General features: G+C 36.8%; 1 protein-coding gene across 7 annotated transcripts in view; it reads right to left on the bottom strand.

Moving 5' to 3' along the window:
• PPP1R12A (protein phosphatase 1 regulatory subunit 12A) overlaps positions 1-26,646 on the bottom strand; it is a 148,278-nt gene that overhangs the window by 82,726 nt on the left and 38,906 nt on the right. For all 7 annotated transcript variants that reach the window (XM_032346911.1, XM_032346916.1, XM_032346915.1 and 4 more), the window contains exon 2: positions 20,608-20,738. In XM_032346911.1, the coding sequence (XP_032202802.1) occupies positions 20,608-20,738 (131 nt within the window). The remainder of the gene's footprint in view (positions 1-20,607; positions 20,739-26,646) is intronic.

Below are 26,646 nucleotides of genomic sequence, written 5' to 3'. Positions count from 1 at the left end.
CAAACTTGACAAAGGGATCCAGATACAAAAAGGTGGGAATCTCTTTTCACTGCATCAATTAAACATCTCCCAGAATATCCTATTTAAAATGACTGGAGTAAAAAAAAAAAAAAAAAAAAAAAGAAATAAAAAAAAATAAAATGACTGGAGTTAATGTCCCACTTAAAAATCTTTGCATGGTTGTACTATACTAAGAGAAAACATACCTGGCCCTCAATAAGCTGGTTTTGTCTTCTTTTTCAGCCTCATTTTTCTTCTGTCTTGTACCACACTTTGGGCTCCAACAATAGAGAACTATGCTTACAGTGCCAGACTAACCCATGCTCCTTTGGCATCCCTGATTTTACTTTTGTATATGTAAAGAATGGACTTTTTACCCTCTATGTCCCTAACCAACTTAAACTCTTATTCATATATATATTTTTATAGACTTCATAAAAATATCTCATTATAAAAATAGTAAAAATGCCCAGAGTTTAAAAAAAGAAAAAACAAGAACACCTTTATATCTATCCTGTACTATTATGTTCCCTCATCAGAGATAAAAATACCAAAAATATTTTCTTATAACTTTCTATGAATTTGTATGTATGTATATAAACATATGTACAGTCACTTTTGATGTTCTTTTTTGAAAAAAAATTAATGAAATTATTTTCAATGTACAGGAATGCAATGCATTATAATAGTTGAAAAATATTCCATAGTATGGCTGAATCATACTATCATTTCATACCATCTCCTAGTAGCCATGTTCTTAAATGGACAATTGACATTATCAATCTTTAAATATTTTCCCAACATGATGGGGATAAAACTTTATTTCCTGATCACACAAGAGGCTGAAAATATTTGGATATGTGTACTGGCATTTGTATTTTCACCTCTTGTGAACTTATTTACATCTTTTGCTAGTACTTCGAATGTGTTCATTAATTTAACAAATATTTATGGGATGTTTTTATGGACTGAATGTTTGTATCCCCAAATTTCATGCTGAAATCATAACCTCCAATGTGATGGTATTAGGTGGTGGGACTTTTGGTCAGTAATTAGGCTTAGACGAAATCGCTCATCACCCATGGGTGATGCACCCATGATGGGATTACTGCTCTTACAGAAGAGGGAGACACTAGAGCTCACTGTCTTTCTGCCAGAGGACACACAACAAGATGGCAGCTATCTGCAAGCCAGGAAAAGGGCCCTTGCCAGATACAGAATTGGCCAGCACCTTGGCCCTTTCATTCCTGAGTCTCCAGAGCTATGAGAAACAAATGCCTGTTGTTTAAGCCACCCAGTTTATGGCATTTTGTTATCCCAGCCAAAGCTAAGACAGGTATCTAGTATGTACCTAGTACTATGTTACATGCCAGGAATAATACAATTGTAAGCAAAACAAACAAAGAACTTTCCCTCAGAGAGTTTATAGTCTAGTAAAAGAAATGATTCAGAGTTAAGATTATTGTAAAACTTTTTAAGTCTTACGACAGAGAATTTTGGGGTCTCTACAAGTAAATAATAGGATAATTTAATTCAGTTAGGTCAGGAAAAGTGTTCTCTGAAGAATATGTAGGTACTAACAAAGACAATGGAAGGAAAAGTGTGTTCCAGGTAAGAAAGAACAAAAGGTACTGTATACCCGGTGATAGTTAAGGATGTATGGCCCACAAGGGCCTCGTTCATTTTCCTGAAAGAACGGATCAATCTTTATGCATATCTGTCTCTTTTAACGCCCCCCCCCCCCCCGGTCAGTGCCTACTTTTCTGAGATGTCATATGATCAGGAATGTTTCAAAAATATCACTTTGTGCAGTATGGAAAATAAATCAGAATGTACAAAGAAAGTAGACAGATCAGTTAAGGAGCTATTGCAGTAGTAAAAAAAAAAAAAATTATGTTGGAAGCTTGAATTTTATGGAAGAAATGGATGAATTCCAGAGATACCCAAGGAGATACTGGGAAATCAGCTGGATATGAAAAGTGAGGGTGAGGAAGGTATCTAGGATAAATCAAAGTTCTTGACTTGTATGATGTGATAGATGAATGGTGGCACTAATTAATGATATAGAGAAAATGAAGTTATTTCCTACATCTGACTAATAGCTATGCTACAAATATTTCTACCATACTGTAACTGCACTTAAAAAAAAAAAACTTTTCTATTTTGCTTAGGTAGAAATCATTCATAGGATATAAAGACTTGAGAATAAAAGGAGTACCTCAGAGTAGCTTCAGTGCTTGCAGCAGGGGGAGCTACATGGGAAGCAGAGTCTCAAGGAAATACCAGGTTGAAGCCAAATACAGACAAACCAAAATTTATATAAACAGGAAGGATCTTAAGAGAAACTAACAAGAATAAAGTCCTAAAACTACTGGCAGGAAATAGAGCCTGGAGTAATTCCTGAGCCAAAAGTTAAGGTATATATATATACGTACTCATATAATTCACAAAATCACCTGTACTCCAGGACTATCATTTGCAAATACAATTTATTTAAAAAAAGATGTATAAAGGGGAGACTGGGTGGCTCAGTGGGTTAAGCCTCTGCCTTCGGCTCATGTCATGATCTCAGGGTCCTGGGATCAAGCCCCAAATCGGGCTCTCTGCTCAGGGAGGAGCCTGTTCCCTCCACACCAACACCCCAGCCCCCACCCTGGCCTGCCTCTCTGCCTTCTTGTGATCTCTCTCTCTGTGTCAAATAAATACATAAAATCTTTTTAAAAAAATAAACAAATGATATACAAAAATAAAGAAATAAAATACCATGGCATTAATTCTGCGCTACAATGAATAACCTCAAAAAACCATTCAAAGACTGGCTGTGTGAAAAACAGCACAAACATCTGGGTTCTGTAGACTTTGAGTCAGGCTCCCAACTCACCCTCTTAACAGCTGTGTGACATTCATTAGAACATTGGAAGCCTAGTCTATAGGCAAATGTGTGAGATTTAAATAAGTTAATGTCTATAAATAAAATTTTATCTTTTAGCCCATCATGCAAAATCATCACAGTTAGAAAGCAATGTTTAAGATAAGGTGAAATAAAGTAGCACAGATTTTCTGGAATACCAGAATTTTACTTTGAGGGGCCCTCCAGATACTGAAAACAGAAGGCTATATTTCCTTCAGAACAAAAAAAGCACGAGAGTATTATAAGCAGCTCATGTGACTGCTAATTAGGAAACATATTTAAGATCACTTGGAAAGAAAAAATTTCATATAGGATATCCCAAATTGAAAGTCAGAAGATTGGGCTGTTTCTCAGATGAGTAGTTTTTTTTTTTTTTTAATGCTTTAGAGTGTTTTTTTTTTTTTTTAAAGCAGGTTTTATTGCCTTAACAATGGTTAATGATTTCCTCAAGCGATACAAATGAGGCCAACATAGAAGATACCTATAAATGATGAACTTCTTCATAAACTGTAGAAATGAAAAATGTTATTTCTCTACACCAACAACAAGACAGAAGAAAGAGAAATTAAGGAGTCAGTTCCATTTACAATTGCACCCAAAACCATAAGATACCTAGGAATAAACCCAACCAAAGAATCTACACTCAGAAAACTATAAAGTACTCATGAAAGAAATTGAGGAAGACACAAAGAAATGGAAAAATGTTCTATGCTCCTGGATTAGAAGAATAAATATTGTGAAAATGTCTATGCTACCTAAAGCAATCTATACATTTAATGCAATTCCTATCAAAGTACCATCCATCTTTTTCAAAGAAATGGAACAAATAATCCAAAAATTTATATGGAACCAGAAAAGACCTCGAATAGCCAAAGGAATATTGAAAAAGAAAGCCAAAGTTGGTGGCATCACAATTCCGGACTTCAAGCTCTATTACAAAGCTGTCATCATCAAGACAGCATGGTACTGGCACAAAACAGACACACAGATCAATGGAACAGAATAGAAAGCCCAGAAATAGACTCTCAACTCTATGGTCAACTAATCTTCGACAAAGCAGGAAAGAATGTCCAATGGAAAAAAGACAGCCTCTTCAATAAATGGTGTTGGGAAAATTGGACAGCCACATGCAGAAAAATGAAATTGGACCATTTCCTTATACCACACACAAAAATAGACTCAAAATGGATGAAAGACCTCAATGTGAGAAAGGAGTCCATCAAAATCCTTGAGGAGAACACAGGCAGCAAGCTCTTTGACCTCAGCCGCAGCAACATCTTCCTAGGAACATCACCAAAGGCAAGGGAACCAAGAGCAAAAATGAACTACTGGGATTTTATCAAGATCAAAAGTTTTTGCACAGCAAAGGAAACAGTTAACAAAACCAAAAGACAACTGACAGAATGGGAGAAGATATTTGCAAACGACCTATCAGATAAAGGACTAGTGTCCAAAATCTATAAAGAACTTAGCAAACTCAACAGCCAAAGAACAAATAATCCAATCAAGAAATGGGCAGAGGACATGAACAGACATTTCTGCAAAGAAGACATCCAGATGGCCAACAGACACATGAAAAAGTGCTCCATATAACTCAGCATCAGGGAAATACAAATCAAAACCACAATGAGTTATTACCTCACACCAGTCAGAAGGGCTAAAATTAACAAGTCAGGAAATGACAGATGCTGGCTAAGATGTGGAGAAAGGGGAACCCTCCTACACTGCTGGTGGGAATGCAAGCTGGTGCAACCACTCTGGAAAACAGCATGGAGGTTCCTCAAAATGTTGAAAATAGAACTGCCTTATGACCCAGCAATTGCACTACTGGGTATTTACCCTAAAGATACAAACATAGTGATCCGAAGGCGCACATGCACCCGAATGTTTATAGCAGCAATGTCCACAACAGCCAAACTATGGAAAGAACAGATGAATGGATAAAGAAGATGTGGTATATATACACAATGGAATACTATGCAGCCATCAAAAGAAATGAAATCTTGCCATTTGCGACAATGTGGATGGAACTAGAGGGTATCATGCTTAGCGAAATAAGTCAAGCAGAGAAAGACAACTATCATATGATCTCCCTGATATGAAAAAGTGGTGATGCAACATGGGGGGGTTAAGGGGGTAGGAGAAGAATAAATGAAACAAGATGGGATTGGGAGGGAGACAAACCAGAAGTGACTCTTAATCTCACAAAACTGAGGGTTGCTGGGGGGAGGGGGGTTGGGAGAAGGAAGTTGGGGTTATGGACATTGGGGAGGGTATGTGCTATGGTGAGTGCTGTGTAGTGTGTAAACCTAGCGATTCACAGACCTGTACGCCTGGGGATAAAAATATATGTTTATAAAAAATAAAAAATTAAAAAAAAACAAAAGAAGTGAAATATGTTAAACTGCCAGATTCACTGAGATTTATAATAATCTAGCACCTTGAGTCAATAAATAAGTTTGGACAAATTAACTGAACAGACCTCAAAATCAAGACATGATCCAAATGGACCTTTAAAAAATTATTTGCACATGTCCTAATTTAAAAATCTAACAAAAAGTGTAAAATTCTTAACCAAGTTAGTTGCAACTTGGATATGATATGTTACATAAATTTGCAGGAATCTATCTGGGTTAGAATTATTCAACATTAATTGAATTTGGAAGATAAATTTTGACAGTCTCTAACAATTGTCTTGTTTTATGAGTTTTGTCAAAAACCAATCCATAGAAGAGATTATGAGAAAGGGAAATAGTTTTTATTTAAAAAATTTGATCTTTTTAAAAACTGTCTTTAAAGTAGAAGCTAATGAGCACACAGTGATCAAAGAGACAAGGAAGAAGAAACTCCATCAGCAAGAGCTGAATATATTTAGTGTCCAAACTTAATGTACATTGACTTTTTTATTCAAAAATGAATCTTGAAAGACCAGAAAATCAACATAGCCTTAAAAAGGAAGGAAATTCTGTCACACAGATAAACCTCAAAGTCATTATGTGCTAAGCAATATAGGATTGTTACAAAAGGACAAATACTGTATGATTCCACTCTATGAAGTATCTACGGTTGTCAAAACCATAGAAACATAAAATAGAAAGCTGGTTACCAATGGCTGAGGGTACAGAGGGGAAATTAGTGTTTAGCACATACAGTTTCAGTATTACAAGATAAAAAACTCTAGAGATCTGCTGCACAACAATGTGAATATATTTGACACCACTGAACTATACACTTAAAAATCCTTAAAATGGTAAATTTAGTATCATGTGGTTTTACAATAATTTTTTTAAAATTATAAAGTCAGAAGAATACCACTGGAATAGCTGTTTCTTGAAAATCAAAATGAGTTCCTCAAAGCCATCTAATGACACAGAACTATGAACTACCTGAACTTTTCAAAGATGAGTAAGTAGAACATTACACTATTAACTTAAGAAATAGATGCTATTTTCCTTTAGTAGTCTCTGAGCAACAAAAATCTTAAAATAAGTGTAAACAACCTTATGCATCTTCAGTGGGAATGCACTTTGCTATTTCATTCCTGAAGTTCTATACCACGATGAAAAACAGCTAAAAACAGCTGTAAGAATCCAAACAACAGCTCTGACATGGAACCTCTGAACAGCTTTATTAAAAACAGCAGTTCTTCATTCAGCACTTGATCAATGTTATACCACTTTCTCCAGGTCTCCATGAGAAATCTGGTGTCATTTGAATTTCCCTTCCTAAAATAGTTTTTCTTTCTACTTCAAGACTTTTGTCTTTAGTTTTCAGAGGTTTGTATGTCTTGGTGCAGAGGGCTTTGTTTTATTCCTGTTTGGAATTTGCTAGGCTTTTTGAATCTGTAGGTTGGTATCTTAACCATCACTTATCGTTTCATTAAGTATTTTTCCAGTCATGCCTTCCTTCTTTTCTGGGACTCTAATGGTACAAATGTCAGCTCCTTGTTATAGTCCCATTAAGTCTCCAAGGGTCTATTCATTTTATTTTAGTTTATTTCCTCTCTGTTGCTAAGATCTGGTAATTTCCGTTGATCTGTTTTTCGGTTCACTAATTCTTTCTTCTATCCCCTCCATTCTACTCTTGAGCCTACCCATTTTTATTTTGGTTATTAGACTTTTCAGGTCATTCCCATTTGATTCATCTTAGTATCTGCTATTTGCACAGTTTCTTTTTGCTGTGACTTTCAATTTTTTCATTGGTTTCAAGCATGCTTATAGTTGCTTTTGAAACATGTTTATGATAGCTGCTCTATAATCTGTCAGAGATAATTTTAAGAGTAGTATTTCTGGCAGTTCTCTGTTAGTCTCATGTTGGTCTCTACTGATTGTCTTTTTTCATTCAATTTGGGAATTTCCTCGGTATGACAACGGATTTTCAACTGAAATCTAGACACTCTGAGTTTTATGTTAAATGACTGTAGATCTTGCTTAAATCTTCTATGGTAGCTGGCTTTGTTTGGCTGTGCTATAGCAGAGGAAGCTGTGGAGGTGCCATATCATTACCACAAGGTGGGGGTAGAAGTTTAGGTTTCCCACTCAGCTCCACTGACACCAGAGATGGGGTGGTGGCTCCTTGTTACTTCTAGTTTACCACGAGCCTTCACTGATATCTCCCTGGATAAGAAGGGTATGAGTGCTTCATTATTACTCCCCATGTGGCCTCCACTGACAGTAAGGGGAGGGAGGAAGGCATCTTTACTGGTAGGTGGTGGTGAAAGTATTCACTCTCCACCCAAGGAAGGAGTAGTAGTAGCTGGCTGGTATCTACTATAGGTGGGGGTAGGGCTAGTTAACCATTTGACCAGGATTAAAGTCTGGGCTACCTCTGGCCTAATCTGACATCAGTGCGGTAAGACTATTGGCACACCTCAGTATAGCGTGGTAAGGGTAGAGGTCTACACTCCCTACACAGTCTTTGCTGGTGAAGGCACGGGTGAGACTAAGCTTCGTTTTCCCTGTGAACTTTGCCTGATTAAACAGAGTGGTTATTATTATTTTTAAGTTTTCTGCCTTGCTTAAAAACTGGGAAGGGCACCCCTCTCCCAGTACTTGGCTAAGGAGATTAGGCTTTCGTTGGGACTTTTTCTTTTTTTGGTGTGCCCATTTGTGCTTCTGGATTATCCATGTTTTCAGTTCAAAGAAACATGAGGAAAAAGAAAAGCTAGGAAACGCTCTCCTGTGGGTCCTGTGATGCCAAGCCATCATGCCTTTTCTACCCCTCAGAATCTTATGTTTCTTATGTTTTATATGCAATATGCAGGGTTTTTAGTTCTTAGCAGGAACAGGGAAAACCATGTCTACTCTATCTTCCCAAAAGCAGAAATTCTTCCTCATTTTTGATGTCATATTTCAATGTTTAGAACATTGGCAATTTTAACCTTAATTTTTTTTAATTTGTCAAAACCCTAAAGGCAAAGTATTATCTTCATATATAAATCATTTTGTTAGGTCAACTGTTAGTCCTGATACCTTGCCAAATACTTTGCTTAATTCCTGACATCAGGGTTCCACGACTGTCATAGACATAATTAATTATGCCAATAGCAAAAACCAGGCTAAGAATATCTGTGAGAGAAATGAATCTATTTGTGAAACTGGGGTCTATTTTCCAGTTGTCTAGGAACCTGGATTATCACTTGTTTAAAAAAAAATCAGAATGTGGGAAAGTATTTAAATTCCTCTATTCTCTTTGTAAAACCACCTTTAAATATAGGAAATCTTCAAGGTTCTCTCTCATTCCCTGTTTGTCTCAATTACTCTACACCTATTTGATGATGCACTGACTCCTGAAAAGGCATATTTGTTTATTAAAATCAATTATATGCACTACTGTCTTACTTTATTATTGCAACTTTTAATCCCCAAAGGCAAAAATCCTACTCACTATGCAACAATTCTGAAGTGTACATTTCCTTCACATTTTAAAATCATGGAAATCTTCTATGAACAATCAATGTTACAACCCATGATGTTCTACAATGGCTATTGGCCAGGTGGCAGACACAATATGGTTGTGATTATCGGTCCCCATGTAACCTTGGTCATAGCTATTCATACTGTTCTAACTTCAGTCAACTTATGTGCATAACGGGTACCCTATTTGTTGAACTTAAAATGTCTTCTTGGATGTCATCTGAAACTTTTTGTTGGTACTTTTCAGTAAAATCAAGAAAGCATTGAAATCAAAACTTGAAGAATGCATACCAATGGCTTAAAGTAAAATCCCAAAGGCAATAAGTGAACATTCTTTAGTAACACTGCATCAATTACACTCTAAATTCCATAGAAAATAATACTGTTGTGAACAAAATCTAGGTGATTAAACACACATACAAAAACATACACAGTATCACAGTTTCATTTTTTAACCTTTTTTAGTTGGTATATAAAATAATCACACTGTGTTACAACAATGGCATCTTAGGCTTCATGAAATCCAGTACATGCATTATAAAAACATCCAATATATTCCTGGCTTCCTACAGCACCATTTCCATTAGCATCTCAAACAGGGCCTATTTTTTTTTTTAAATATTTATTTATTTATTTGAGATAGAGCATGAGAAAGAGCATAAGCAGGTGGCAGAAGGAGAGGGGGAAGCAGACTCCCCACTGAGCAGGGAGCCCAATGCAGGGCTCGATCCCAGGACCCTGGTGTTTCTTGGCCTGAGCCAAAAGTAGACACTTAACCAACTGAGCCACCCAGGCACCCTCAAAAAGGCATATTTAAAACCACATTCCACTACAGTCTCTTCTATGCTTCCGCCAGTCTTGCTCTTTAGGTCTCTTGGTAAGTTTAAACGCATCATTTGCTAATCACAAAGGATAAACGAGGGCAGAATAGTGTACTGGTTTAAAGGACAGACTTGAAAAGTTAGACTGACTAGGTTCACATTCTAGTTCTGCCACTTACTCTGTGTGATCACTCTGACTCAAGTTTTCTCATCTATCAAAGAATTATCATACAGGTCAACCATCACTCATCCAAAGCCAAATTTCAAAACTTTTCATATTTTAGGAAGATAATATTGCAGATTATGTAAAAGCCCCACTGAATCTGAGGCAGCACTTCATAACCAAGCACATTAATTAATATTTTTACAAAAAATGAACATATATTAATGGGATAAACAAAGACTATAAATAGCCTTATATCAGTTTAGGTCATGGTTTCCTGCCAAATGAGCCTATACCAAATTTACAATTAGTCTGTCATTTTTCCAACTTTTTGGGGTTTGTAATTGTGCATATAGACTTGTGGGGTGGTGGAAACAACATATTTTCATGTGATTTTTAGGGTAACTGAAATTATATACTTAAAGGACTTAGAGCAGTGACTAGCACATATCAAACACTCAATGAACATTAGCTATTATCAGGCATTATCACCACCTTTTGATTTTTCCTCCTATCTCACTACGCATATCCAGTGAATCACAACCAAGCCTTACCAATTCTGTTTTCCAATTTCTCTCAGGTCTGCCCCACTTCCAATTTCTGCCAATAATACTAATCTGTGAAGAATAGTTTTCCTAAAATACAGAGTGAGGATCATTCCCTAAAAATGCATCAGCACTAAAGGTCAACCTTAGCAAGGCATACAAATTCCTCTATGCTATAGACTCAGTTCATTTTGCCAACTGGATCTGCTACTCTCTATATACCACTAATGCTCTTCTTCCTGAAAAACTATGGCTCCAAAAAACTCTTCTTATCCAATGGAATCAAAACGAGTATTTGCTTGGTTAACTAGAAAGGCCAATTAAAAAAACAGGGAGTCATAAAATATGATATATAGATATGAAAATAATTAAATGTAAATAAGATATTTAAATCAACACAGAAGATACTGGAGAATGTCTCCAATGTCTTAAACCTATGCTACCTTTCTTGCATAAACCATACTCATAGTACATTTCCTAAGACCTCCAAGGGTCTTTAAAATGAAGCAAAAACTTGAAGTCAACAGGAAAGCAAAGTACACACTCCCTCTGGATCTTTTACTTTCAACCCTTCATTCCTTCCTTCAGCACATCCACATCTACTTAAACAGCAATTATATATATAAAATATTTATTTATTTTAGAGAGTGAGTGCCAGCAGAGAACGAGGCAGAAGGAGAGAGAGAGACTATCAAGCAGACTCCATGCTGAGAGCAGAGCCCCATGCGGGGCTCGATGGAGTTGAGACTCCCATCAAGATGGGACCTGAAACTAAATAAAGAGTCAGACACAACTGCTGAGCCACCCAGGCACCCATCAACAATTATATTTTTAAGGCTTGCCTTTATCAAGTCTTTCAAAGTATTTAACTTAGTTACAATAGTAATTTTCTTTTTTGTACATATTTCATCAGTTTTGGGCTATCTAAATAATCAGTAACAAGTTCAGAGGCACTTGGGTGGCTCACTGGGTTGGGCCTCTGCCTTCAGCTCAAGTCATGATCTCAGGTCCTGGGATCGAGTCCTGCATCGGGCTCTCTGCTCAGCAGGGAGCCTGCTTCCCCCTTTCACTCTGCCTGCCTCTCTGCCTACTTGTGATCACACTGTGTCAAATAAATAAATAAAATCTTTTAAAAAAAATCAATAACAAGTTCAGCACACACCCAATTAACTTTTGGTAGGCTTGTAATCCAATCGGTGAAACAGAGTAAGCAACCTTAGTAGAAGTAGCCTATTTGTTGCAATGTTCAGTTTTAACAGCTTTACAGGAAGCAGTCATTATGTTTTAACAAAGAAGTGGCAAATGCTAGTTAATACAGTGGAGGCCAGTTAAAAGAACTTTACCATATATTATTTCTCACTCATGAATAACATGACTTTGTTCAGAGAGCTCCCAACTCTCATAGGCATAAAACCCTGCTCACTGTTTAACATAACAATTAACGTCATCTCCTCTAGAATCATTCTCTGCCCTAATCAAAATCAATCACTTCTTTCGGAAACAACAGATGTTGGCAAGGATGCAGAGAAAGGAGACCCCTCTTATGCTGCTGCTGGGAATGCAAGTTGGTATGGCCACTCTGGAAAACAGTGTGGAGGTTCCTCAAGATGTTAATAACAGAGCTACCCTATGACCCAGCAAATGCACTACTGGGATTTATCGCAAAGATACAGACATAGTGAAAAGAAGGTGCACGTGCACCCCAATGTTCATAGCATCAATGTCCACAATAGCCAAACTGTGGAAAGAGCCAAGATGCCCTTCAACAGATGAATGGGTAAAGGAGATGTGATCCATATACATAAAGGAATATTATTCAGCCAATAGAAATGATAAATACCCACCATTTGGATCCACATGGATGGAACTGGAGAGGATTATGTCAAGTGAAGTAAGTCAAACATAGCAAGACAACTGTCACAGGGTTTCTCGCATATGTGGGACATAAGCAACAGCGAGGAGGACCAGAGGGGAAGGGAGAGAATCCAAAGGGGGAGAAATCAGAGAGGGAGATAAATCATGAGAAACTTCTGACCCTGAGAAACAATCTGGGGGTTTCAGAGGAGAGGAGGGAAGGGGGTGGGGGTAACAGGATGATGGGTATTGTGGAAGGCATGAGCTGTGATGAGCACTGGGTGTTATATTTAACTAATAAAACAATGAACACTGCATCAAGGACTAATTATGTACTATACAGTGGCTAACTGAATATGATAAAAAAAAATAAAGTGATATGGAATGGAAAAAAAAATAGCATAGGATGTGACCTGCCCACAAGAAGAATGATTGGATGTGTTTCCTTCACAGTGGGAGCAAAGCTTGTGCTTGCAGCTTTAATTCGTTGCTGCTTAAAAGACTGGGATTATTATAGTTATGCAAGGGGGATGGACTGGGAGGTGAGAATGGTCATTAAAGGATGTGTTTTGCTTTTTAAAATGGGAGACAGTTGAACTGTAACATGACCGTGTAAAGTGGAAGGAGGCATAACCGGTATAAATCATTGTAACTTAAAAATAATCACTTCTTCAGTGTTCCTTGTACATTTGTTGGTCCCTTTATTCTATGTAGTATTAGTTAATTAACTTCACATGTATCTGTAAGTTTGAGATTAGGAATGGAGTTGTAGCCATTTTTATCTCTCACAATGCCTAACACTACTTATGAGATGGTTGTGATACAATGAAAAGAACATCAGAATTTGAGTCCTGAGAATGAAGTTTCAGTTCTGATTGTAAAACGGAAGTAACAGTGAACATTCCCATACTGTTCTTTAAAAAAGCAGTAAGAATGTATATGAGAAAATGATTTTTACAGTTTTAAGCAAACACACCTCATTATATAATAGTAAGATATAAGTATCTCTTATATAAAATTTTAATATTTTTGTAGGATCCTAGACTTAGTTTTACCTTCTGAGACTCCTAATCAAAATACACCGTCTGCTTTAGACAAAGTATTGTTCTTGACAAGAAATATGTAAATAAAACCAAAATTCATGAATTTGACAACTCTTCTTGAAGCTCAAATATCCACATATCAAAGTAAGTGTGACATGACTACTACTTTACTATCCTCTTGTTCTTCTCATCTAGTTACATTTACTTTCATACCAGATGACATGACAGTTTTTTTATAATCAGGAGAACCAAGAGCTCAGCTATTTTTCACTAAAAGCCATGACTAAATACAGTATTCTGAATAATATCAATTTAGCTAACATTTACTGAATACTAAATATGCTATATATTGTACCAAGTGTCTTACACACATTCTCTAATCTTTACAATAGTCTTATAGGAGTAAGTATTTTTATTTTATAGATGAAGAAAAGAGGTTCAGAGAAGCTGCAAATCTGCCTAAAGTTAAGAGCAATTCTGGCTTCTACTCTGAATGCATTATGAATCCACTGGAAGGATTTGAATAAAAATGTGATGTCATCCCACTTGTAGTATTTTAAATGGATCATCCTGGTTGCCGTGTGGAAAACAGATGGGGGGGGAGGTGGCAAGAGGATGGTTATAATTAAAATTGTTGCAACTATAATAATTCCAGTGAAAAACAACAGTGTCCAGGATCAGGAAGAAATTAAAGAGGTGATGAAAATAGTCACATACTGGATATATTTTGAAGGGTAAGCCAAGAGAAATCTTGAGGATTATATTGGATGTTTATGGAATAAAGCTATAATGAAGAAAAGCCAAGCCATAAATAAGCCACCACAAATATTTAAAAGTTATCATACTCTTAAATAGCTGATACTTTAATGATCAAGTGACAAAGCTCATGAAACTTTTTCCATGCTGTAAATAGGACCATGAAAATGTCACTGAATGTAATCCTACTAGCTTTTTTTTTTTTTTTTTTTTTTAAGATTTCATTTATTTGAGAGAGAGAGAGAGAGAGAGACAGCGCGTGTGCGAGAGAGAGCCAATACAAGCCAGAAGGGGGATAGGGGCAGAGGGAGAGGAAGAAGCAGACTCTCAGCCCTATTGTGGGGCTCAATCCCAGGAATTTAAGCTGAAGGCGGATGCTTAACTGACTGAGCCACCCAGGCACCCCCTACTAGCATTTTATAAGGATATAAAATCTTCAGTAGTAGTGGCTTTGAAACTGCTCCAAACACAAGGAAAAATGCATTAAACATACTAATGATGCACTATTCCATCCTATATAAACTAAATAATGCAAGCTTTATACAGGTCTAGTTTTCTCTACTATTGAAAATTTTTATGGCAAACACCAAAGCTACTCAAGATAAAAGCACTCCTAGGAGTGCCTAGGTGGCTCAGCCGACTGATCTTCCAACTCTTGATTTTGGCTCAGGTCATAACCTCAGGGTCATAGGATCAAGACCTGCATTGGGCCCTGCTCAGTAATGAGTCTGCTTGGGACTCTTTCCCTCTTCTTCTCCCTCCCCTCTGTGTCCCTTCCCTTACTCATGCATGAAGCTTCTCTTTCTCTCTCTCAAATAAATGAATTAAAAAAAAAAAGAAAAAGAATAAAGCAAGCACTCCTAAACATCTGTGGTAGAAGCCTAAAAAAAGAAAAAAGTGATGAAATTAAAATATAAAAAGATATCAGAATAATCACATCAATAACCAAAACATTAATAAAACAAACTGTTTACTAAAGTCATTCAAATAAATAGAATTCTTTGGCCAATTAAGAAGAACAGGCTGTATAAACTACAATGACATACATACACGGAGTAATAAAACCTAAACAATGAGAACAATGAGAAATAGGTCTATATACCCCACCATATAGTGATCTCCAGAATAGACTGTTAAGAGAAAAAAGCAAATGAAGAAATATGTATATGGTATTCTATCATTTACCTACAAGGGGAAATAATATTTTCAATGATACTTGTATTAAAAAACAAACTGGGGGGATGCCTGGGTGGCTCAGTAGGTTCAGCCGCTGCCTTCGGCTTGGGTCATGATTCCAGGGTCCTGGGATCAAGTACCAAACGGGCTCCTTGCTTGGCGGAGAGCGTGCTTCTCTCTCCACCTCTGCCTGCTACTCTGCCTGCTTGTGTACTCGCGCGCGCACTCTCTCTCTCTGATAAATAAATAAAATATTAAAAACAAAACCCACACTGGGGTAAAATACAAAATTTGCAAAATAATGTGGAAGGAAACAGGATAGATAGAATTGCCATTAGAACTCAGTATTTTATGTAAATTATAAAACAAAATTAAATTAAAAAAAGCAAACTCTAAAAAATAAATAAAATTGAACAATGAACCTAACAGTATATCTAATTGGTGGCATAACCACACAGAAAAGAGCTATTTCAAGTGCTTTCAACACTTTATGATGGTACATGTGAAGTGGGATACCTTAAGGACCAAAAGAAATGCCCCCACACAAAACTTCAAACTGCTTTCAGTAATCATATTATTGTTGTTAGTGGTATTGTACAGTGGCATTATTATAAAGAGCCTAACATATGTGTAATATATAATGAAGCAAATTAGTAATCATGTGTTATTTTAATACTAAAATTCCTGGCAATGAAATAAAGGGAGAAAGGACATATTAATACAAGATAAAAAAGGTAAAGGAAAACATCCTGGTGCCAAGAATGAATTTGAAGCAATGACCAACTCAGTAGCAATGAATAGTTCTAACATCCATTACTAAAAACAGGGCTCACCAGAGAAATAGCAATTCCAAACCCGGGGCGGGGGGAAAAAAAAAAAAGGGACATCTTGTAATGCTGGCTAGCAAGGAAGGTTTAAAGATCACTTCATTTGTTCATATCCCAAGGTCTTAGAAGCTAACATGAAGAGACTCTCGATAACCAAAGACGTATAATTTACTAATCAATAAACATAATGCCAGTAACATATAAAGCACATTAAGTATATATAAATGTAAGAGCTCCTGAAGTTGCTTATCCCTCAAAAAACCAATTAGTCCTTTTTGAAGGTAACTAATGAACCAACTTACTATTTTAAGAATCTGTATATAGAGGAAAAGAATAAAGGCTACAGCCTCTCTTTCCTACAAAACTTGTATTGGGTTGACTATATAAACACGAAGAAGTTTCTTTCTTTTTTTTTTTTTTAAATAGTTTGCATTTTAAAGATTTTATGTATTTATTTGACAGAGAGAAATCACAAGTAGATGGAGAGGCAGGCAGAGAGAGAGAGAGGGAAGCAGGCTCCCTGCTGAGCAGAGAGCCCGATGTGGGACTCGATCCCAGGACCCTGAGATCATGACCCAAGCCGAAGGCAGCGGCCCAACCCACTGAGTCACCCAGGCGCCCCAACAAGAAGAAGTTTCTTTTACAAAAACATTCCAGTTAAATGAAAAGACAGAATTAAAATGCTGCCACTGTATAGCTCCTATGTTTTCATTTAATTATTTCTTCAGTTAGAGGACTTGGCTTTCATTGCTTTGTGCATAATAATTCAGTGTTTTTTTTTTTAAGATTTTATTTATTTATTTGACAGACAGAGATCACAAGTAGGCAGAGAGGCAGGCAGAGAGAGAGAGAGGGAAGCAGGCTCCCTGCTGAGCAGAGAGCCCGATGCGGGACTCGATCCCAGGACCCTGAGATCATGACCTGAGCTGAAGGCACAGGCTTTAACACACTGAGCCATTCAGGCACTCCTATTTATTTATTTTAGAGAGAGCGTGTGAGCAGGGGGAGGGGCAGACAGGGAGAGAGAATCTCAAGAGGACTCCACACTGAGCGTGGAGCCTGACATGGCCCTCAATCTCATGACCCCGAGGATCATGACCTGGGCCAAAATCAAGATTGGATGCTTAAGCGACTGAGCCACCCAGGCACCCCTGTACATAATAATTTGAATATATAATTTATACTTTATGGTTAGAGAGTTAAGACTAACTGAACTTACGTATTGGAGAGCTAAATTAAATACTTTCTGGGTTCTGTAATTGTTTGCTTTTTCTAATATGTCCAAAGCCATTCTATTCAATTTTACCTTTAAAGCACAACCCAATGACAACAGTATAATTTTTAGGGATGAATACCTTGAAGCGACAGTAAGACTTTTATACTGCCTATATTAGTGTACTAGCGCAACCATAACAAAATAGCATTAAAAAAAAAACAAAAACAAAAACCACACTGGGGCGCCTGGGTGGCTCAGTGGGTTAAGCCTCTGCCTTTGGCTCAGGGTCCCGGGATGGAGTCCCAAATTGGGCTCTCTGCTCAGTGGGGAGTCTGCTGCCCCTTCCTCCTCTGCCTGCCTCTCTGCCTACTTGTGATCTCTCTCTCTCTCTCTCTCTAGTAAATAAATAAAGTCTTAAAAAAATACTACAGACTAAGTGGCTTAATAAACAACAGAATTTTGTTTACTTATAGTTTGAGAGGTCTGAAGTTTAAGATCAAAGTGTTGGCAGGTTTAAAAGGGTTTCTTCTGAGGCTTCTCTCCTTGGCTCAGAGATGGCTACCTTTTTCACAGTGTAATTTCCAGTGGTCTTTTCTGTGTGGATGAACTAGGTGCCTCTTTTTGCAACCAAATTTCCTTTTCTTACAAAGAAACCAGTAAGACTGAATTAGGACCTATCCCAAGAGCCTCATTTTAACTTAATTATCTCTTCAATGGCTGCATCTATACAGTCACAATCCAAGATTTTGGGGGGTCAGAGCTTCAACATACGAATTATGTACAGACACAATTCAGCATACTGAAGGAAGAGAATGTTAGTGCATACATATCAATACCCGACCCATCAGTATTTAGTAAAACAATGCATATGCTGCATTAACATCATAGTCCCCAAACTTAAGCCTTCTTTTTTGTTCCTCTAATCCACTCTGAAAAAGGGGAATTATTAAACAATCTTTATTTTTAGTTCTTCCTAAGACTTCTACCTTATTCAAAGCAGGGAAGTTGAGAATAATTATGTGGTGAAAAGGTGAGATAATTGAGTCAGAATATGAAGAGCCATCATCCATTTTTCACTTAGCTTCTGCCAGGCTGCAAACCAGATGTGAAATTGTTAAACGTCTAGAAACTAAACTGTAATCTCATGCTCTCTGTTCTATGTCCAACAGATCAAATTTTATTCATTTATTTTTTTGGTAAGACTTTCTTTTTAAGGTAAGTAATCTCCTTGGGGCTCAAACTCACAACCCTGAGGTCAAGAGTTGCTTGCTCTACTGACTGAGCCAGCCAGGTGCGCTTAGGGGTCAAAAATTTAGAAGTCACTGTATCCAAATCATTCGCAAAACTTTAGAGTAAACTGCGTGGTTCGTTGTTTATTTCATCTCTCATTTCAATAGGGACGAACGAAAACTATTTTGTGTATAACGCAGTTCCTATCAAAGCATGTAAACATCTGATATATTGTAGATACGATGATGATGATGATGATGAATTACCCAGAAACATCAGAAATGTTTCTGGCAGAAGTGACCTTTACGTAACTGCATTTGAGAGTTTGGTAGGAGCTGGTCAAGTAAAGAAATAAGGCAAATGAACCAAAGTAAGCAAAGACTCATTAATATGAGCCAGCAGTGAAAATCTGGGGAATCAAAAGTAGTCCAGCATTGAGAGAGTGAAAAATATGGAAAGCTCTAAGAGAAATAAGAGGCAGGAGGAAGCCAGATCATTCCTACTATATAATAACATTAATCACTGAGGTGAACTAGCTTGGCCAAGGGCATAAAATTAGTGAATGGCAGAAGCAGGATTTATAACAAATTTAACTCCAAATACTTCACTTAGCAGAGTAACCCAATTTTCCTAGGTTGTTCCTGGTTTATAAATATTATAAAGGAGTAAGGAAGTGAGAACCATGATTGTAATGATGAACAACCTACTGTTGATGAACAAACTACTGTTTTGCATGACAAAAGACTACCTCATTTTATACATAAAGAAATCAAGGCTCCGGGGTGCCTGGGTGTCTCAGTTAAGTGTCCAACTCCTGATTTTGGCTCAGGTCATGATCTTAGGGTTCTGGGATCAAGCCCTGCAGTGGGATCCATGCTCGGTGGCGAGTCTGCTTGAGGATTCTCTCTCTCTCTCCCTCTTCCGCTGCCCCTCCCCTGCCCTCAAGCTCATGATCACGGTCTCTTTCAAATAAATAAATCTTTAAAAAAAAGAAAAAGAATCAGAAATCAAGGCCCAGAAAGGAAAAGATGAAATGTAATTAGTATTACAGGTAGTAATAAAACTCAAGTGACTCAGACATTCTATTCCTAGGCCAGAGTACTTTTCTTTTTACCAAACACTGCCTCCCATTTAAAATGGTGTATTGGGGCACCTGGGTGCCTCAGTAGATTAAGCATCTGCCTTTGGCTCAGGTCATGATCTCAAGAGTCCTGGGATTGAGCCCCACGTTGGATTCCCTGCTCCGACGGGAGTCTGCTTCTCCCACTCCCTCTGCCCCAGCCCCTGCTTGTGCACACAATCTCTCACTCTTCTCTCAAATAAATGAAATCTTTAAAAAAAAAAGATGTATCATAGTTCCAATACACACGGGGGGGGGAGAAATGAAACACACAAAGAAATAACAATATTTAAGACTCTCTTACAAGAGAGAGTCATAAAGCAGAACTCCTATATTCAGTATTTACCAGGGGATAAACTCTGATGTAAACAGACAGACAATAAAACCTGTTTAGGGTGTTGGACACATAGTAACCAAAAAGTGAAATAATTTAGTGTAAAAATTATTTTGTCAGGAAAACTATACTTCCTTGTTAAATGTTTGAAGAATCAGATTTTCTTGGAAAGTACCATTAAAGGTAGGTAAGAATGATCATTGCCCACTGAATTTTCTAAAAACCATATTTTTAGAAAACAATTTTAGTAACAAGCATAAATGTTTTGACTAATTAGAGAACTATGTAACATATTCTCCCTATAGCAAAGTAACCCAAGTTCTTGTTAGTTTCCCCTAACAACACACAATTATTAAGGATAGACTGACTAGACTGCTAAGTATTATTCTTGAATCATTTGACAATGCTTTCCATGCACTCAAAAGAAAAGGAGATGGGAAAGGAGAAGTGTACAATTACTCATACTAATAAAAAGTACCAAAAGCCCAGAAAGGTGGGGAGACAGAAGATGACCTCCCAAAGAGAGACTGGATATATGGATTCCCAAGAACTGCTTATTCTTTTTCCTGGGAAGAATAGTTTTCATGAATTAAGGTAATATAAGAGTTCATTTATCTGCAACAATTTCTATAAAATTTCAGGTAACTAAAATAGTGTTTGGATATTTGGACAAAACTAAACATAGAACTGACTTACTCTGCAATGTCAAGATAGCCACAGGAAGCAGCTGCATGTAGTGGTATCCAGCCTTCATTATCAGGTTGATTAATATTTGCTCCATTTTCAACCAGAAACTTCACCATATCAACATTGTCATCAATGCAAGCCTAAAAACAAAACAGAAAGCACAATTAGGAAAAATGTGAATCAATGCTCCAAATAAACTCTGCAGCTTTTATAACATAAACATTCTCTTTTAGTCTGCTATCTTGACTGTACTGCCATCAAACAGGCTAATGGTACCAACTAAAGTATAAGAGTCCCTGCTTTGAGGCACACATGTGACTAGACTATGCCAACCTCATGATAAAAATAAGTAGATACTATAGTAACAATCAAAACATTATATGAGTACCAATAATATCCTCTACAGCAATGGTTCCCAAAATGTGGTCTGTTGAGGGGGAGGGATCCTTTCAAGGAATTTACAAGGTCAAAACTATTCTCAAAATAATACTAAGATGGTAGTTCCCCTTTTCACTGTGTTGACAGGTGAACTTAAGAGTTCAGAAAGCACCACCGGCAAAATCTGCTTGTGCGTTAGCACAAATCAAGGCAGTGGCCAAAAAAATTTCTACTAACAGTCACTATATCTCCCACTATGCACTCATAGTTTTTTTTAAAAGCTATTTTTATTTTTGAATGTCCTTGGCAAAGTAGTAAAATCTATAAATCCTATTAAGAATGGACCCCCTGAATACACATCATCTTTTTAATACTCTGTGGAACAAGACAGAAGTATGGATAAAAACTTGTTCCAAGTACAATGACTGCTCTTAGGAAAAGCACTTGTGTAGCTAAGATGCAAGCTGAACTAGCCACTTTTCCCATGGAATACAATGTTTACTTAAATGAGAAACTATACTTGGTCTAACTTGGGTTTTTGGCATAGATTTTCTTAAAAATGAACAGACTGTAATTTCAAAAAAACCCCCACTATTTGCCATCGATGATGCATTCACACTTTAAGAGCAAATGAATGAATGATTTTAAAGATTTTATTTATTTATTTGACAGACAATCACAAGTAGGCAGAGAGGCAGGCAGAGAGAAGGGGAAGGAGGCTCCCTGCTGAGTAGAGAGCCTGATGTGGGGCTCGATCCCAGGACTCTGGGATCATGACCTGAGCCAAAGGCTTTAACCCACTGAGCCACCCTGGCGCCACGAATGAATGATTTTAAAGTGCTATTTATGTAACAGGGGTACAATACAGCTGTTTTAAAATGAATTAATAAATACTTAAAACCCTCAGTTTTAACCTCTATTATCATGAAATATTAATATATACACACCACTGACACAAAAAAATTTAACTGTAGCCTATAGTAACTGGAAGAAGGGACTTCGATAAATGTCTACTTCGTGCAGGTAGTATGACTGGTGCTTTACTGATTTATATACACTGTCCTCATATAAACCTTCATGAGAGCAGAAATTCTGCTGTATCTGCAGCATTTTACACAGTTCTTGGCCTGTGGTAGGGGCTTAATAAGTGGATGAAAGAATGAGAAAGCTAAGATTCAAAGAGATTAAGTAGCCTGAATAAGTCAGACAGGTGAGAGATGATAGAGGTGGCACTAACAGATGTTTAGAGTCCAAAAGTATAAGCTCTTTTCCACACATAACACTGCTTTCAACAGATATTCCTAGTTTATCAATGCATTTCTCACGCATCTGTAGTCTCTGAAACAGAGTATCATAAGTGTTAGGTACTTACAAAGTGTTGTAAGAATGAAACCAATTTTTCTTTACCTATCACAGAAGCAAAAGAAAATACTTTTAGTAGCATTTTCTTAGAGAAAAAAAAAGGGATTAAAAAAAAAGCATTATGGTTAAAGTACAAAGTGGAAAAATACTGACAGGGAATCAGAGCTTTTAATTCTAGGTTCTAGTTTAGGCTCTGCCACAAATTTTGTAGTGATGGACAAGGAATTCAATCTTTTGAAGCTTAATGTCTTTATTTTTCAAGTGGAGGAAAGAAGCTGGTGGGTTATATATCTCTCAAATTCCCTAACGGGTTTAAGATACTATGGGTCAATGATTCTTCTCCTTGGAACAAGTTATAAGCAACACGATGACAAGGTCCCATAGTGCCCAGAACAGTACCTTACATGTGGCAGATGGTAAAAGAAAGGGCTGGAGAAATCTGAGAACCATTAGCTATCTAATAAAAAAAGAAGAAATGTCAAAATACTGTTATATTAGCAAGTAGTCTATAAAAATGTTATTTGAGATTGCTAATGACCCACAATGGCATCAATTAATATTAGATCTACTTATAGGCTTAATCATTAATTTTCCTTGAGAAAAGTTTTTTTTTTGTTGTTTTTGTTTTTTTAAAGACTGGTTTAATTCTATTACCCTTTTCACTCAATCTGCTTTAATTTGTACAGGCTCTGTAACAGTATTCTGACTTTTGTCACTGATATAAAAATATAAAATTCTATTTGATAAATTTAATATGAATCTGATTTTTTTTATTTGACAGACAGAGATCATAAGTAGGCAGAGAGGCAGGCAGAGAGAGAGAGAGGGAAGCAGGCTCCCTGCTGAGCAGAGAGCCTGATGCGGGGCTCGATCCCAGGACCCTGAGATCATGACCTGAGCTGAAGGCAGAGACTTAATCCACTGAGCCACCCAGGCGCCCCTGATTTTTGTTGTTAAAATTGAAAGATAATGTCAACCAAACAAGAAATGATTCTTTTATAAAGGGATATGGGAAATGCTCACAATTTATTAAATTTTTTAAAAAGGATATAAGAACAGTTTTCCTAATATGATTCCAATTTTACAAAAAAAAATGTACACAAAAAGACTAGAATATATATTCAATTTTAATAGTCATTATCAGTGGTTGAGACCAATAAAAATTTTTATTTTCTTCTTTAAATTTTTATTTCCAAAATGTTTAAAATAAATAGGCAGTTTATATACGAAAATTTAAGACTTGATTCTTTTTTTTTTTTTAAAGATTTTATTTATTTATTTGACAGAGAGAGATCACAAGTAGGCAGCGAGGCAGGCAGAGAGAGAGAGGGGAGGAAGCAGGGTCCCCACTGAGCAGAGCCCGATGTGGGACTCGATCCCAGAACCCTGGGATCATGACCTGAGCTGAAGGCAGTGGCTTTAACCCACTGAGCCACTCAGGCGTCCCAAGACTTGATTCTTTTTTCTAAAGATATTATTATTATTATTTTTTAAAGTGAGGGAGAGAGAGCGCATAAGAAGGGAAATGCCAGGGGGAGAAGCAGACTCCCTGCTGAGCAGGCAGCCCAATGTGGGACTCTATCCTGGGACTCCATCCTGGGACTCCACGCTAGGACTAAGCTGAAGGCAGCTGCTTAACCAACTGAGCCACCCAGGCACCCTAAAGATATTTTTTAAGTGATTTCTACACCCAACATGGGGCTCAAACAACCCAGAGATCAAGAGTTGTATGCTTTACCAACTGAGCCAGCATGGTGCTCCCCAAGACTTGATTCTTTTTTTTTTTTTTTAAAGATTTTATTATGTGACACAGAGATCACAAGTAGGCAGCGAGGCAGGCAGAGAGAGAGAGGGGAGGAAGCAGGGTCCCCACTGAGCAGAGCCCGATGTGGGGCTCGATCCCAGTACCCTGAGATCATGACCTGAGCTGAGGGCAGAGGCTTTAACCCACTAAGCCACCCAGGTGCCCCAAGACTTGATTCTTAAAGGAGAAATATTAAACCTATTTTAATATGGAGAAACAACCAAATTGTTGGTGAAACTGTTTCTTAACCCTTCAGAAAACCATTTGACAGTATCTACAAAAGTATAATAGGAACTGACTACAATACTCCCATCAATAATACCCGCTCAATTTAGCAGTAGAGAGAAGTAAGAGAAAACATTTTATAATTTTAAGAAGATAATATTTAAAAAGAGTTCTTCAGGGTTTTTAAGCAGAGGGGTGAGATGATCAGATCATTATTTCAGAAAGATTACTGGAGGCAATATGAAAAGAGAAGAGCCTGAACTGAGCCTTGGCAGTTTTTCAGACTGATATATACTGAAAAACTTAAGGTGAAAGACAGGGAGAAGCCATTCAGAAAATAAATGCTACAGGTTCAAGAAGGGGTTGGGGAAAGAAAGATTATTTATTTCATAGCTTTGGATATGCTGAATTTATAGGTGTCTGTACAACTATCTAACCATGTATATCCAGTGGTCAATTGGATACGCAGATCTAGAGCTTTGAAAATAAATGTGAAATGAAAACATCAATTTAGGAATTATCTGCATTAAGGTAATAATATAGTGGGGCTTGAAATCACTTGGGGAGAGGATGTAGAGAAGTGATTCTGAAAACAGTAAGAGAAGTGTTGAAATTAAATTATGATCTGTATATTCTATTTGGAAAACAAAGACATTTGTGGTATTTTTTATTTGTGGTATTTAGTCGAAGAGAAAGTTCTCAAGAAGCTTACCATACAGTAAGTTCCCGAGAAGCTTACCACCCAGTATAGAAGATAAACACATAAACAGATAACTATATTAAATGGAATATGATACAGTTATACAGCTGTACACTACTTATTGTGGGAGCTCAGAAAAGGAAAACTAAGGAAGAATGGTGGGTGATAGTCTGGGACTATTTCCTGGAGAAGGCTCTTACACCAGAGCTTAACATATGAACAAGTGACAAACATTTCCTGGTGTATGAATATGCAAAGTCACATATAGTGAGGATAAATGTATGCAGATTCTAGAATAGAGTTTATTTGCCATCTTATGGGTAAATCTTTGACATTGATGAGGAAAGATTTTCAAGAAGAATGTTAATTTTTAAAGTTTAGGAAGGCAATCCCCCGGGCTCTTTGAAAAAACTTAACCTGTGGGTATTGCTAATTCCCAATAAATGAAATGTTGCTGATTCTGATTTAAAATATTTGTTTTCAAGTCAGCACAATGTAAGAAACACCAATAAAAATACCTAAAGCGGTTAATACTAAATCTGCTCGTTCCTTTGTTTATAGATGTAGTAAGTTTTTGAAATGTTTTAAAATCAATTAAAATCAATGCTAAATACGTTGTCACAAAATATGTATTCATTATACAGAAGTATAATGAATCTCAAGTCTGTGGAGCAAGTTGTTCAAAGTAGTCTCCTGAACATTTATAAAGCATACACAAGAAACTGGCAAGGCACGTCCATAAAAATATTGTTGCTAAGAGAATCAAAGGCTAACATATGCAGCACATTAAGAGACACATGACTTGCTAACTTTCAATATTTGACTAAATATGGTCAGTTTATTAAGCCATATATGGAAAGAAACAGAATGACTCACACTATGTTAGATAAAATTTTGGAGGTATATCTTAAGTGTTTCATGAATACATATTCAGAGCAATTGTCAATAATAAATGGCTGTGTGAAGACCCATTTGTCATTTAATTCCAGGTACAGGCAGTTTTGTCAACTTTAGCTGTAAACTAATTCTAAAAACTAGTTCAAGTAAATAAAACATCTGTTTTTATTGAAAAGGAGACCTAGTTATTTTTCTCAGCAAGTTAGCTCAAGGACAAGCTTTGTTTCCCACACTTTTAAAGAAAAAAACTGCAACCTAACAACAGAGTTGAATAAAGGGACTATATTCAACATTGGCTGAAAGCAGACAAAATCGAAGGCCTAATAACTTCTGGGTGGGGCATGTATAGTTTTAAATTCCACTCCTAGAGAAATAAAAACAAATGTGTTAAGCAACTACATAATTCAACTGAGTAAAATCACAATAACAAAATTAGTAGCATCTGAAATAAATTTTAACACTGTAATATTCCTTTTCATTAAAGGGGTTTTGTGTAAAGTACATACGCTAGAGCCACACTGTCTGGGATTAATCCAGTTCTGCCACTTACTAGCCAGGTTTTGTTGGGTAAATTACTTAACATCCTGTGTGCCACAGTTTCCCCTGGAAAATGGGGGTAGTAACTACCTCAAAAGTTTACTATGAGAAGTATATGAATTAATATAGAAAGCACTTAAGTAGT

This window comes from Mustela erminea, chromosome 6, assembly GCF_009829155.1.
Source record: "Mustela erminea isolate mMusErm1 chromosome 6, mMusErm1.Pri, whole genome shotgun sequence".
Lineage (NCBI taxonomy): Eukaryota > Metazoa > Chordata > Mammalia > Carnivora > Mustelidae > Mustela > Mustela erminea.
Note: the sequence above shows the minus strand (reverse complement) of the source record. Positions and strands in the feature narration are given on the sequence as shown.